At 33.6% G+C, this 16,916-nt stretch overlaps 1 protein-coding gene across 1 annotated transcript; it reads right to left on the bottom strand.

Moving 5' to 3' along the window:
* Positions 1–9,825, bottom strand: LOC128167919 (uncharacterized). The gene is made up of 3 exons (XM_052833910.1): positions 9,658–9,825; positions 5,394–5,613; positions 1–212 (listed from the first exon to the last, which is right to left on the bottom strand). The coding sequence occupies exons 1-3, from the start codon at positions 9,738–9,740 to the stop codon at positions 90–92; spliced, it is 426 nt and encodes a 141-aa protein (XP_052689870.1). The 5' UTR covers positions 9,741–9,825; the 3' UTR covers positions 1–89.
* Between the last annotated feature and the right edge of the window lie 7,091 nt (positions 9,826–16,916).

A 16,916-nucleotide genomic window follows, 5' to 3' on the forward strand; every position in this document is an offset into this window, starting at 1 on the left:
TCTGAAGAAAAATTTAATACAATTTTTATTCTAAATATAAACCAACAAAAGTTTCGCTCATCATTACTGGGAAACATCATGATAGCCATTCACAATTTTGTTTCTTTCCTGAATGTAATGAATGGTCTGTGGAACAAGTAGTCAGGTGGACGCTCCAAAAAATCTAGGCCATCTTCGTGTCTCTTGGCGTTTAGCACATTTATTCGAATTTTCTGAAAAATACAAATGTTCATATTTAGATTAAAAAGCAAATACAAAATCTTTTAACTGAAGAAAAGTTCTTGAAAACCTTGTGATTTTTAAAAAAAAATATAATCCAGGAACTCCCACGTCATTAGCAATGCAAAATAAATGGCAAGCTTAAATCAGAAAGATAACAAAGATAAGGAAAGGTTTGCGGTTACAGGATTACCAGTATGTGCAAAAAATATAGTATAACATTTGCATTAATTGGTGAAAAGTTTTTGTTTTTTGACCGGGGTTTTGTAGTTTCACTGAAAAAGTAACATAAATTGCTTACATTTCATCAACATGAAAATTTGAAATCATGAACTTTGACCTTTTGTAGTTGTAAACCGAGTCCAACAAAATCATTTGAATTTCATGAGAAAAAAGACTTTAGTATAGTGAACAAAATGGTATGTGACTTTGGTACAATTCCTAAAAAATGCAAGCAGCAAACAATTGTAGTTTCAGATCTTTATAATGATTACATACAAGAAAAATGTAATGTCATGTAATCTTATTGCAATATGATATGTTTGATATGACTATTTTCATTGAAATAATGCAAATATTATACTATATTTTTGGCATATAATACTGTATCATATTTCGATTTACAATCATATGATATGATACAAAACATATAAAACAGTAAGATATTAATTTAAATAATATTTTATTATGTAAAATATGAAATGTAATTAGGATTATGCAGCAGGCAATATGCCTATTTGAGCCCTCTCCTTTAACTTACAGTCAATTTGACAGTGATGGTAAGTTGGTAACACAAAAATAAATGAGAACAGACAAAATACTAGAGGTACTGTGAGCAAGCTCACAATTGATACCCCCCGCTAAGAAAAAAATCATAACATGTGTATTTTTGCTATTATAGAAAATATTGGATGAATCTATTTCACTGACCATTTTCTATAAATAACAACTGCTCTATTTTTTAAAACTGTTAATGCTAAAAGCTCACAATTGATACCCCCCGCTAAGAAAAAAATCATAACATGTGTATTTTTGCTATTATAGAAAATATTGGATGAATTTATTTCACTGACCATTTTCTATAAATAACAACTGCTCTATTTTTTAAAACTGTTAATGCTAATAGGAGTAAACAAACCAATTTCTATCCTTTAATTCCATTTTATTTTAAGTTAACTGTTAATGCATGAGGACATTTGCATCCTTCCTTTAACAACCATGACTCAAATCAAACGAAATCCACATGTCAAGCAGCCATTTAATATTTAAACATTTTGAATTATTGGTATACTAAGCCTGATTTTTTCCGAAATTTTTTTTCCACACATTTTTTTTTCCAAATAAAAATTTCATCGGGGCAGGCCATTTTCAGAGAGACGGAGATGAGAATCTAAAAATAATTTTATGTGGCCTGAGAAGAGCAAGCTTTGTGTCAAATTTTAGCTTCTAATATTTCCATTAATACAAGAAATGACACAGACAAAATTAAGCATTTTCGAAACAATGACCTTGAACTTCCTCAATTGACCTTGGGTCAAGGTCATGACACACCCTTAAGTCATAAGCAATATTTGTGTGAAGTAAAAACATTCAATGCTTTTCCATAAGGAAGATATGGACAGGACACAAATTTTGCATTTTTCCGCCAGTGACCTTGACCTTGCCCGAATGACCTTGGGTCATGGTCATGACACACCCTTAGGTCATAAGCAATCTTTGTGTGAAGTAAGAACTTCCAATGTTTCTCCATAAGACAGATATGGACCAGACACGATTCCACAGACAGACGGGCCGACGGACAAGGTAATTCCTATATACCCCCCCCCAAACTTTGTTTGCGGGGGGTATAATAAATGGATATTGTATCATATTATAAGATATCAGTTTCTAAAACAAGAGATCAGTAGGCCTTAACGGTCACCTGAGTACCATAGCCCATACACAAACTTGTCGAGGAGTCTCATATATGCATTTATTTAAGTTTCATTCTAGAGTAAAAAAAATTAAAATATTGTTATGACGACCACTTTCCTGCCTGAAATCTTTCAAAAAGGACTATGAAATAAAAATCATATTAGAGTGCATGATTTGATATTGAAAAGGTACAAAAAAAATAGTCAAAAATAAATTTTCCATATTTGTTAACTTTCAAGATAGGTTTTATGTGTATGTTTTCATAGATAAACCAAAACAAGGTGGCTAGTAAACATGTTTTATTTAAAACAATTTCCCATCCCCCATCCCCAGGGGCAGACAGAAACTTTTCCTATTGGCATATAAACAAACAAGAGGCCCATGGGCCACATTGCTCACCTGAGCAACAATAGACATTATAATATCAGCTTTACGGAATAATATACCAAAAAAATATGGACAATGTAGTCTAACTGATCCTGTATATAAAAAATTCAATTTTTTCGCAGGATATTCTGTTTATCATTGATCCCTTTTTGTCACAGTATAGTCATTTCACATATTGAGCATTACAGTTCTCACGAAGATCAAAATCAACTGGGATATAAACCTGCATCAAACTTGTGTCAGCCCAAGAATTGTCCAGAGACCAAAGTCTAAACAATTTTAAAGAATCAAAAATATGTCAAAATGCTTGCATATAAGTTAAGCCATTTATTATAACATTTGAACTTTGGTGAATTTAAACTGTTTTCTTTTGTAAAATTGGACCCTCCACCCCATGTGGCTCCATCCTACTCCTAAATAAAATATGAATTTGCTACCTGATGATACTTTACACAAGTAACAGCTTTTCTGGCCAGTCTTGATCTGTGTAGAAGATTTAAAAATAAAAGAATCTGGGGGAATAAGCCGAGGCAAATGCCCACGACCTTCTCCTACCTCTAATAAGAAGTAATAAACGTACGAGTTAACTGGGCATTTAAACGGTGGACAGTATTGTCCTAATGAAAATGTCCAAAAAGGCGTAACTGTGCTTAAATTTTATAGTATTTACATTTACTTTAAACTGGCAAATTTGAAATGACAATCACGTTTTTTTTAAATGAGTTTTTTTTTTTTTTTTGTTTTTTTTAAATGAGCTTTTAAGTTTTCCCCTTTCCTAGCATATGATTTTTCTATACAATAAGAAAATGTATTTTACAGGTGGAGCAATCATGGATAGTGACACCTGTTACAGAATTAAAGCTTTCTTAAATCCAAGGATTATTTGGAATGTATACAAAGATTTTATTTTCATGTAAATAGAAAATATAAATATGACAGCCACTATAAATTAACAGAGTATAATACTCATTGCCACAAATATATCATATATTGGTTATTAGTTCTATTTTCCCGGTCAACTGACATAATAGTAAACATTAATATTGTAACTGTAAGTGTTGAATTCAGAAACAGAGGAAATTCTGGTTGATCAGACGAGAGCCTTAGAATTAAATCTTTTCAATAATTCCAAAAAAATGAATCCATAATTAATGGTTTAAGACTTATTTTAAAAATTTCATTTGCAATTGAACTGCAGCATTTTAAAATCATATTTATAATGTGAATGATTGTTGGGCCTATTCAAAGACTTACGATGTCTGCAGTCTCCACACCCAGAAATATAAAAAAAAAACTTTGCCTCTGCTTTTTTCTTGTACATCTTTATATTAACTTTTAACAAAACACTGCCCTACGAAACTATTTATTGCATTGATAATTTAGCTAAAATAACCAAGGATAACTTTCATCCATATGCAGGTGTCGCTACAGTATTAAATTTTACTATATATTCTTACCAAAATTGCACAACTTTACATACAGATTAAAAATTCAAAACGAACTTTTGGAAAAAATCCTCTTGACATCTTTTTGAACAACGCTTCATTTACAATTTTCTAGCAATATACACGTGCATCCAGCAAGGCGTGAGACTTTGTTTACCTCGAAGTTACACATGTGCTTGAAAATCAAGCCTGGGCCTTTTCACCCCCCTCCGGAAACAACACGCATCAAAAATTCAAATGACCTCGCATTATTACAAAAATGGGATAGTTAGACCTCTTACACATTGTTTTTCAGCTCATAAAAAAAAATCAGCTCCTGTCACGTGCGGAAACACCCCGAATTCAAAGGAAAATTCGGGAATTATTTTGGCTCAGCCATGTTTTGACGTGAACCTTCAGTGAAATACTGTTATGACACCATACTGTCAATCTGCACTTAGAAATCTTTAAAACGCTTTGATAAGTGGTGTTTTCTATTGAATTGTTACAAGCGTTTTTTGAACTCTGATTTGTAAAGACTCTATTGTTTAAACCAATTACGGTTGGTAATCTGGATTTGGAATAAAAAGTGTTAGGGTCGGCGCATAAAAAATAGGGTCGGTCTGGAAACCGGAAACACACATATATTTTTTTTTGGCCTTAACAATTTAGAATCCCATTCTCATAAGGATGCTTTGTACCAAATTTGGTTAAATTTGGCACAGTGGTTTTAGAGAAGTCAAAAATGTAAAAGTTTACAAACGGACGGACGACGGACAACAGGTGATCAGAAAAACTCACTTGAACCTTCGGTTCAGGTGAGCTAAAAACTGTGTTGATACTGATATTTTGCTTTGTTTACCGTAGATCTTTTTAACGTTCTATCTATGATTTGTAAAGTGACGAACAAATTTTACTGGTTAGATGCATTCTACTTAAGAATTTATTCAACACATTAGACACTGTTCTAGCATTAAATTTAGTTGTGACATTTTCTAAGTCTGTTGTTTTAAAAACTAGAAATTTGATTTAAGTCATCTCACAGTGGTTTATTTTCTACACCTTTCACTTTGAGTTATGATTTACCATTAATCAGGTATTCTATATTTTAAAACTTACTGAAACAGTTAGGATGTTTGATATGACCAGCCTTTCAGTTTTATCATGTTTATACAATCTAGCATTTAACATCTGAATTATGGCCTTCCTATTATTTTTTCCTTATCCAATTTAATTTTGTTATGCAGGCAATAACTGCTCATCAAAGGGGGGTTTAAAAAATCCACAAAAGTAGAAAATAAGTTGAAGATAAAATTTTATATTCTGGTCATCAAAGCAAATATGTTATATCTCCTTTTCAGAATGTACCTTTATAGAGAAAAAACGTACTGCACTGTGGTCATTGTATGGCATGCAACTATAGAAAATACAGAAATAGAAATGTCTTACTGTCTTCCATAAACTTTCACATTCTTTCATATCTTGAAACTCTTCCCAGCATTCTTCGTGCATCACTGGTTGTCCAACTTCATGAGCACATTTGAAAAAATCCTTATAGAAGGGCATACAAGACTGGTGAAATGCTTTATAACGAGTCAGCCTACTCCTAATCCTACCCCGAAAAGGACTAGGAATTTGAAGAACTGGGTACTGTATATGCAAATAATGCCTGAAATAAAAAAATGTTGATCAACAAAAGCTACAATTCTGAATATATTTGGGTTTTTTTTAACATAAGAAAATGGCCCAAAAAGGGGCATAAATATCATTTATAATGTCAATGTCTTTGCTCAAGTCCAGTACAATCTCTTGATTTAGCTATTTAGCTCCAAAAAGCTATAAAGCATTATTAAGCTATTCTGAATAGCTTGATAGAGCTAATTTTATATGCATTTTTTCACAAAAATGTTTATCATAAGATATAGACAAAACTAGATGTGTGGTAAAGCAGCGAATGCCCTGGCAGGTGACCAAAATTCAAATGATAAATTTAGTACATGTATAACATCGGCATCAATGTATCTTGCATGCTTCAAAGATTCCCTTCGCATGTGAACTGTGGCACAACAAACAAATTCATCTTTGTCAGATCGACCCATTTATCATACGTCCAACATGGCTGCATATGAAGAGAACCTCGTTTTAGAAGTATGGAATACAGAACTCAAAGTTATAAACTAATTGAAACATGCCTTTCCTTTCTCATTATTTTCTTAATAACTCAGATTTGAAACAGAATTAGCCTATACTAGTAATTTATGCAATTTATATTTTCCTTTCCATAAAGATTATTTATGCTAAAATACGTTGAATTTGATTCAGCAATTTTTAAAAAATGCACCCCCCCCCCTTTCTCTACAGTTTCGAGGATTTCTCCACTTTGAACAAAGATCGGTCTTTCATTTAGAACTGCAATTACCGGTAATATTTTTGCCTTCCCATAAGAATGCTTTGTGCCAAATTTGGTCAAGCTGTTTAAGGGAAGAAGTTCAAAATATAAACAGTTTACAGATGGATGGAAAGATGGACAGACAGAAGACAGACAAAATGTGATCATAATAGCTCACTTGAGCTTTCAGCTCAGGTGAGATAACAAAATCCTTAACCTGGTCTGGACGCCACCGCCAGGGGTATAGCATAAGCTCCCCCCGACTTCGTCTCAGTGAGCAAATAAAAGCATCCTCGTAAATGCTAGATTTTGACACATTTTTTCATTTTTGTATTGTTTTCTTTACAGAAAAAGTTTATCCAGAAGAAAAAATTCACATTTTATTGATAAGGGCTCACTTAATGCAATAAAAATGCATCTTTGTTTCAACCTTTGATATTTAAAAGATTTTCACTGAAATCCAAAAACAAACAAAATCTTTTCACAAGATTTTCTACCAAAGCCTCTGGCAGTAAAAATGGAATTACCGGTACAATGTATTTTAATCAAATGTTAAGTTTTACCTAAAATTATTCCTTCCCTATTTGACTCATTTTATACGAAAATATAGTGCATCCTTTTTCTCTCATCATTTTTTTTATTATGCATTAATTTTTTTTTGAAAACAATTTATTTCATTTTTTTAAAAATATTTGTTTACAATAGTTGTAAAAATTATTGCTTGATCAACCTTCTAAGTTTTCATGGTCAAGATCAAAATACAAAAGTAAAAGTAACCAATGATTGTTGCACATGATTGAATTTCGTTTGCATGGTAGAACGATGTCATCAAAATGAACACACGCTCTCACAATAATTTTCATTTTATAAGGAAAAAACATACTTTCTTTTGGAAAATTCACATTCAATGCAAGAATACTAATGCACAACTTCCATGATAAAAAATTCATCCTATTTTCGTTTGCAGCAATGGAGCACTGATATTTTAGGGAACAAAGTTCATTCTTGGAAAATAAAACTTCTTTTATTACATTCGTTGCATTTCTTATCCAGATTTTTTTAATTCTATTGGGATTTTTCATTAATTTCAATGATCACTGTCTCGCTAATGCGAGATTATCCCTCTTTAAACAGGTCCAGTACAATCTCCAGATTTAGCTATATAGCTTGAATAAGCTAAATAGCTTTATTAAGCTATTCAGAGTAGCTTCATTTAGCTATTTTGTCATACATTTTTCTTAAATTAGTAATTTCATTAGTATGTATAAAAAATCGCACTTTAGTCCAGTGATAGTTTTCAACTTTGAACTGCTCTGTGAACAATGCATGCAAAGAATACTCATCAATTTGCGTCTCCTTAAGAGACTTTGCACTAAAATTTTGGGGCAACTGATTCATGACCACACAGTTACTTCTTAACTGAAATATAAAGGAGGTCAGTTATGGTAAACAAGATAATTGATTGGTAATATTACTAAAACCGATTTGGTTTGACTTTTCCGGTCGCGTCGCGTTCAACTTTTTCAGCTACGTCATACATAAACAATACCCGCACCTTAACCACAGTTTTTTTATTGGTGGATTCAGCTTACCGCTGATTGGCTGCTGGTTAAGTAAGACTTAATTATGCACGGACAGAACAACAACATATCAGAGAATGAAAAATTCACATGGGTACTCGTGACTGTCGAAATTGGGCTATTTTTCGAAAGTGTACACTTGTGATAAAACAATACATACGGTACATAACATATATAGCTGTAGCTCTGTGTATAAATTTTGGGTTAGAAAATATAAAGCTACAGTGCATACAATACTTACATGTACAAAAAAACTTTACGGCAATTTGCCGCGTATAAAAATAACACTATTTTTTAAAAATATTTACATCATACCATACCACATTTTGTGCAAATAATCCATTTAAATAATTCTTCATTTAGTTTACTACTGTTAATAATTGTAGCTTTACCCGCCCCAAACTTTCTCCTATTAAACAACCTTTAACCGTACTCGGAAAGCGGATCAAGAACTGTATTTTTTATGTATGTAAACAAACCAGTGTTCATGTATGGAGCGGGTGATCGGGGGTTCAGAGACAGGTAAAATGAAGAAATCTGCAGTAAATGGTTTGTGGATATTTTAGTATATATATTTACACCGAAAGTGATAGGGCAACAGAAGAGAAACGAATCGGACACTTGCCTAATGAAGACGCACATGTACAAACCTCCTTGCACTCTCCACTTCCGTCTCGTTCTTTCACACCATCGTTCAATACTTTTATTGACTGTCGATTGCCGATCGAAAGGTGTAGAAATTGAGGAATTCATACCTATCACTTTGACTGGCAAGTTAGTAGGTAATACATGTGCATTATACATTTACGGTATTTACATGAAATGAACGCTTAGCACATGCAACTTTTAAATATTATATTTTTTATAACGCCGTACTCTGGACCGTAGCTTGAGGCTATGGTTTAACGCCCGTTTACACAGAGAGAGAGAGAGAGAGAGAGAGAGAGAGAGAGTTTAGCACAGAATTTTAACATACGGGATAGTCGATTTTGAATGAATAATATTGGGGGAAATAATCTGTTCTGAGAAATCCTTCAGCTCTGGCATTGCATAAGCGTATACTGATAACTCCGCCTAAAAATAGGAGTTAACCAATCATATAGTTTTCACACCGGCGGCGTGTATAATTTATGCATGACGTAGCTGACAGAAATGATCGTGATGCTATAGGAAAAGTCAAACCAAATCGGTTTTGATAATAATTTATCACAATGAGAAGAAATCATACTTATCCACGCCTGGCATTGCACACAAAGTGGTAAACAGTTACCCAAACAATGGAAATATATGTTTTGCTTATATGTGTTTAAAAGCTGCAGTGTTAAAACTATCTTTAATTGTGGTCAAGTTTATAATGGTCAATTGTGCAAATATGAGTAGCAAGTTATTGCGATTTTTTGTTCATTTCTAACAATAAATATTTGCTTCAAAAACTGTACATATATAGCTTTATCAAGCTATTTTGAATAGCTTTATAAAGCTATATAGCTTTTTCAAGCTATATAGCTAAATCAAGAGATTATACTGGACCTGTTAAAGTAGACTAATAAAAACATTCCCGTAAATGCGAGATTTTCATGCTGACAAATTACATATTTAAGAAAAATGAATGACAAAATAGCTTATTCAAGCTACTCTAAATAACTTAGTAGAACTATATATCTTAGATAATTCAAGAGAATGTACTGGACCTGTAAGTTGAGGAAACTCGGAATAAATTATGTGCTGTTTTCTCATAACTCACCAATTCCCGATAGAGGAGAATCTTTTTAATGACTCGTTTTTATCGGAATACTTTGCCCATCGGGTGTATCGCCAAAAATCCATACTGAACAAAAACAACTGTCTGCTAAGTTGTTAAAAGTCAAAGATGACAGTAGGGGTAAAACGAGTTCAATGTCATAAAAGAACTGGGTAAATTTGGTGTCCAGTCAAGTCGTACACATACCATCTCGTACACAGGTAATCTCAGTTATACACAAACGTCAACTTGTATAAAAAACTTAAGGTGGCTCTATACACCCACAGTTTATTCCAATTTTCAATAGAAGACCACAAAACATATACTTATCAAATATTAAAATGACGATAGGGATACTATAAGTATTTTAAAAGAATTTTTTAATGTTTTTTCGTGTTTTTGTAAAACATTTTTTAAAAAGACAGCTATCAACAAATTGAGAGAAATTATTTTGTCATATGATGGATATTTCCTTCGGACACATAAAAAAAATATAACACTTCTTAACATTCAAAGATGTTATTATTGCAATTTTTTTTAGTATTTCCACAAAACATATTTTTTCATATTTTCTTACTCTGTTGACAAATAATCTGAAAAAGTTGCTTGATGTTATTTTATTTATTTTATTTATGTATTTTAATAAATGTGGATAAAAAATTGAATGAAAACCATTGCAAATAAACACAAAAATTATATTAAATTTTATTTGGTATGAAAGTTTCTCATGTAAGGGTTATCGTTCCTAAGTCCCCAGGCCCAAACACCTTGGGGATTTTTCATTTCTGAGTTGAAGAAAATTTCCTATATATATAATGTTGGAATGATAAATACATACATATTTCATTATAGAATTTGCCCTGTATAAGTGAATATATTCGCTTTAATGCAAAATTAAGTCAAATAATTAAAGGGGAACATTGACTAGGCTAATAGGATTTATGTATCCCAACCTGAGAGAAATTCAAAGCAACCCTCTCATCCCCGTTAGGTGTCGATATTAATGTGCATTAAAGTATATTATAATTGAATTATGTTCACCTGTTTAGAATTTTCTTTCACGGTATTCAACCAAAAAATACGTTTTAGAAATTTTTGGAAAGTTAAAAATTTTATTCTTCTCAACAGGAATTGAACTCATGACCTACTGGTTTGTAGTGAACCCACTAACCCACAGCGCTACGGTGTAACATATCGAAGATGCTAAAGAAACTCTTAAAAAATTTATTTTATTGTTTATTTCGTTAAATAATACCACACAACGTGAAGGTGTCACATACCACATTACTTGTAAGTAATGAATTTTCCAATAATCAAATTAAATCTATCCATTTAACAAATTTTTCAAAATAGCGGTTCCCATACAATTTACCTCAGTTTAAATCAGCCAGTACCGGAAATGCATGTTTCCAGATTTACTTTTTTGCGTACTGCGTCATCAAAAAGTGGTGTATAGAGCCACCTTAAAAGTCTAGCCATTAAAACAAATTTTTACTCGTACACAAGGCTTTAAATCTTGTCAGAAATTTTTACTCTTCTTCTGACCTTTCAGGCACGTAGCATCGTTTTTGAAAGTGGGGGGGGGGGGGGCAGACTCATCCAAAAAATCTTGACAAGCAATCCGTGGGGGAGGGGGGGGGGGGGGGGGCTGGCGTAGTATATAACTTCAATTTCACTCTTCATTTCCTTATTTTTATATCAATTTTTTACATACTCCCAAAAAGTGGGGGGGGGCAACTCCATGGTAATTCAATTTTTTATTTATAAATTTTAAAAAAATTGTTCCTGCGAGAAAAAGTGGGGGGGGGCCAGGCCCCCCCCCCCCCGGGCCCCCCCCCCCCCCCTGATGCTACGTGCCTGCCTTTCTCGTAGTTGTAGGGAAGTCTGTTGACGACAAAGGCCAGTCAGATGCGATATTGTTGGGTTTCTCTAAGGCCTTTGATCAGAGACATAAATAACATTTTATTGTTATTGATATGTTATTTATGTCTCTGCTTGATAAATACCCACACATTAGGCTTATGAGAAAACTTCATCATAATGGAAGCATCAGGGGGGGGGGGGGCTTCTTGGAGTTAACAATGAAATTAAATTGAAGTGAAAAGTATACCTGCCCCCCCCCCCCCCCCCCCCCCCCACCGGATTAGGATTTCCGTGATTTTGGATCGAACCCCCCCCCCCTCCTTTTTTTTTTCTTGTTAAGATATTTTGGATGAGTCTGCCCCCCCCCCCTTTCAAAAACGATGTTACGTGCCTGGGATTGTTTACTTCCTGCGTGATTGGACACAAACAGTAATACTTTAGAATGGAAAATCTGACTTGTCTCCAGTTCTATCAGAAGTCCCCCGAGGGAGTGTTGGTCCGACACTCGTCCTACTATACACACTGTATATATTAATGATCTTCCCAAATACATAAAGAATGGTTCCTCAGTTCGACTCTTTGCTGACGTCTGCATCCTTTGTAGACGCATCAAAACACCGAAGAATGCAGTCCTTCTTTATGAAGACCTGGAGGCCCTTCAAGAGTGAGATAAAGACTGGCTCATGGAATTTCACCCCACCCCCCCCCCCCCCCCAAAATGCCAAGTTCTGCAGAAAAGCAACAAGAGACGTACAACTTATACAACATCCATGCATATACATGTTGTAAATTTTGTATTTACACCCACCCAATAAATTCAAAGAATGTGGGCGCTTAAGATGTAGATTCGGCAGGAATCTGGGCGCACAAGGAGAGTGAAAATTTCATCAATTGATTTTGAATATTTTTCGAATTATAACCGTTATCTGGTTTCTGTTGGATGTGGAATGAGTGGAAAAATATTTGAAATGCAAAAGGTTTTATTATAATATGGGTCTAAATAAAGCAACACGATGCAATTCATGCAAAATCCTACTAATTTACAACTGTTTTTAAATGATTTTGTTGTCTCTGGGTCTTCTCTCCACAAATTTGAAACGTGTAAAGGTAACATATTTCAACATTAAAAATGTCGCTTTTTAAAAAAAGATGGAGAGATGACCCAGAGATGACTGATTATGTACTTTTTCAAATTATTTTTTGAAGGATAAAAAACAAAGTCCATTGATATGACAGTGTTGTTTCAAACAGTTCTTTATAGAGCATTTATTGACAAGTCTCCGTGGCTCAGTGGTTTCGTCCTGGATTTAGTGAATACATACATTCAGTGTTTTGGGTTCAAATCCAACTGGTGGTATTTTAAAAAAAAAATTAAACTATTTTGTTTTAAATGTTTGTTATTATAACATGATGTTGAATTATAATATACCGGTATATTTTAATTTGTTTTTATTGATTTCTAGATCTGCTGTATGAACACTATAAAAAAATTCTGTTCTTATTACTAGTTTTTTAGGATATACACAATATAACTTCATTAAAATATGTTTTCATTAACATTTCCAACTAGTTATCGGTTTACCTCTCATTGCCAATTTTTGAAAGCTTTGTGGGTTTTTTAATAACCGGAATAGCCATGTACTTCGACTCTCAACATAATATATTTTTGTTGAAACCTGTACATAGCCTTTCGAGGTTATAGACATTTAAATCTTAATTGATTCGTGTCGAGGATTCCTGCAAACTTACAATCTTGTGCGCTCACTTTCTTTACAACATGACACCATCCATGGATACGCCAACGGAGATTTTATAGAAATTGGTGGCGCGTCTTTTAACCACAGTGAACCACAATGAAACCACAATGAACCGCAATGAAACCACAATGAACCACACTGAAACCAAAATGAACCACAATGATACTACAATGGACTTTATCAAGGTGATAAATGTTTATCAAGAGGTATAAAATTATCTGACCGATTATCAAGTATTTTCAACTTTTTCATATCTCCGCAATGTAAAGATTCCCATTTTTGTAATTCCATTTACATTTGATGTTATTTGGTATTTTTCTATATGAATTTATATTTATTCTGTTGAAAATGTATACTACTACATTATCAATAAGCATTCAATGCATTTTGCATGGAATTAAAAGACAAAATCAAAATATCTTACTCCAAAAATGGCCTGGTAATGCACTCTGAATTTTTGGCATAAACAGGTTTAACTGCGAAAAAAGAAGAAATGTTACATCAAGGAAAATTATCTTAAAATGAGGAACGTCGCATGGATACATAATATATCTCAAAAATTTCTGACGGCATGTTATGTTACAGAATTTTAATGCATTTTCAATTATCTATATGTGTATGCTCAGGTACACACGTCTTATTTCATTAATTCAGAATTCAATTATTTTAATGCATGTAACGCTTAGATGGTGGTTTATTATAAATGTGTAAAGCATGAATAAAAAAAATATCTATATACATGCAAACAAACAGAAGGGATCGACACTCATTGTTATACTTTCATGTTAAATACTGAAATCTAATTGGTTAAGACGCAGTTAATAATATTTTCTATTACCCTCAGCGTTAGTAACGCACTTAGCAACGGGTAACATTAAAAAATGTTACATGCGCGAAAAATATGCGCGTACGGTTCGCTGTGGAATTCACGTTATTCCTATATAAAAACAGTAAAATTTTCTTAAAAATTAAGACATTCAGTATAACAAAATGAATAGTGCCTGTCTGGGAGGATAACAGTTGAAATTGACACCCCTCGAAAACCATTGTCAACCTCCGCTTCGCGTCGGTTGACAAGGGTTTTCTTGGGGTGTCAATTTCAACTGTTACCCTCCCAAACAGGCACTATTTATATAATATTACCATTGTCCATTGAATCTAGATCAGAAAAGGGAATAAAAGCGTATGTACGAAATTTAAAACAAAAATTCTCATCTAGATTTGTTTGATAACTAAAGATTGTACCATCCATTTTTTTTTATGGTTGTAAACTATAGGGATTTTCAAATAACGCTATCATAGCGAGGGTTCTACTGAAATTTGTAAACTTTTTTTCATATAAAACAATCCACTCCAGATTTTATAGTATATGGTGAACTTCAGGTACGTAGCATGGGGTGGGGATGGGGGTGGGGGAGGGGGTATTGGGCGCCCCCTACTTTTACTCGCATCAACATTTTTCCTTAACAGTCATTTAAAAAAGTGAATTATCATGGCGATGGCCTACCCCCCCCCCCCCCCCAACCATAACTTTTTTGGGAAATTGTAAGAAATTGAGGAAATGAAGTTAAAGGAACATTACGCTACTACCCCTCCCTTTTTTACGGATTATAATTTTTTAAGATTTATAGGAAAACTGCCTTTTTTTTCTTTTTATTTGCTTAAGATTTTTTGGATGAGTCTGCCCCCTCCCCACTTTTAAATCGATAATTTACAATGTACTTGTATGTGTTTTAATTTGCATTTGATTCACAGTGTTTGCAAATTCAAAGCTGCCGTTTTACACTCATCGATGAAAATAAATTGTATTATTCATAATTTAATTTGCTAGCAAGCATGATTTAATGACGATTCTGCTTGTTATCTTGAATCCTTATCTTATCAGAAAGATAAAAATTATAAGGATGAAATTTTATTTATTTGCAATGTTTGCAGCTATTTCTCAATGTAAAACGCCTAGGGATCGTTCGTTTTACTACTAATTTTTCTATTGCGAAAAGGAGACGCTGTATATTTATTATGTAGCGCAAATTTTACATGATAACTATGTGAAAGATAACTCTATTTGCGGTAATTGTCGTTTTCATCATAAAATTTAATCAAGTTTTTTTTTCCTTGAGTGTCCTTATTATGTCGAGGAAAGAAATATTTGATTTCATTGTATATTTTACTTGAACATACAAAACCCAGCATAACCCTATAGACCTATTAATATCTTGTGATAATATTTGCGTCAATGCATGCGCCTGATCTGACACAAACATTCCTTCTTCCCAGCGACCACCAGGCCGTGGAATAGTTTACCAACATGTGTTATTGTCAACATCTCCAGGAACGAGCTGCACAACGTCCTACTTTATTAACCTCCACCTGGACGATTTTATATAAGGAATAAGGAATCATTCTTTGAGTATTATGAGGTAATAATTTTGGTCGGGGCGTGATCAAATCCAATAGAGCCCGAAGGGCTTTATGATAGATTTGATCACGCCCCGACCGAAATTATCACCTCATAATATTCAAAGAATGATTCCTTATATCTTATATATACTTTTAAGCCATCGTACGATTAAATATTTAAATATAAATAAGCAAACCCCGCTGGCTCCTCAATTTGGCGTCATTTGTATTATGGGTTATATAGTACAAAATCAATACGAAGTGGTATCACAGACAAAGACACTGGAAAATGTAAATATATGCTTTTTGTCCAATCTGGCTCATACTTCACACATAGAGTGCTTTTGGTCAAAGGATGTACAGTGACCTTGAACAAAGTTTCTATGTCAAGGATTTTGTGTGATTCAATATGACCATGACATTTGATCTACAAACATCATTCAAGGTCATTGCATACCCTTTGATCAAAAGCACCATGTAGGTGATGTATGATCCAGATTTTTCAAATAATTCTGCTATAACCTTCACATTTGACCTTAAAAATGGGTTCAAGGTCACAACACACTTTCCTCAAAAGCTCTTTGATGTGAAGTATGAGTCAAATAGGGCTACGTGGAAAGTACATGTGCTCTGAAATAAAAGAATTTTTGCATAAAAAATCTTATATGACCTTGACCTACAAGTTTCTTCAAGGTCACTGCACACACTTTGACTATAGACACTCTGTGAGGGAAGTATGAACCATTTTAGACCAAGGGGGGAGAAGATTTGCCCTGGACAAGGATTTAATATATAATTCTGCTATGGCCTTAACCTTAGACCAAGAAACATGGTTCTAGATTACTGCACAACCTTCAATCACAGTCACTTTGTGGGTGAAGTATGAGCCTGCTTGGAGCAAGGGGAGAAAAGGTATGCTCTGGACACGTGACCTTGAATGGACAGACTGATCACCATATGGTGCCCACAGAGCAAGGCCTTAATAACAGAGCTACTGCTCCACATTGCAGACTTTTTCAAGGAGGTGAAATATGCTACATATTGGTAAGTTCGTCATTGGTGTTGGGTAGGAAAGTCAAGGAAAATGATTCCATTTGTGGAAAGTGTCATAAAAGTTATTCTAGGGGAAATTTATAGAATAAAAATGTTACAGCTGAAAAATCTTAATACGAATTCCACAAGCAGCACATGCATGTTTTTGAGACAAACATGGTAATGTTTTGTTTAGTCTATAGATAAACA

The sequence above is a fragment of the Crassostrea angulata genome, chromosome 10, assembly GCF_025612915.1.
Source record: "Crassostrea angulata isolate pt1a10 chromosome 10, ASM2561291v2, whole genome shotgun sequence".
NCBI lineage: Eukaryota > Metazoa > Mollusca > Bivalvia > Ostreida > Ostreidae > Magallana > Magallana angulata.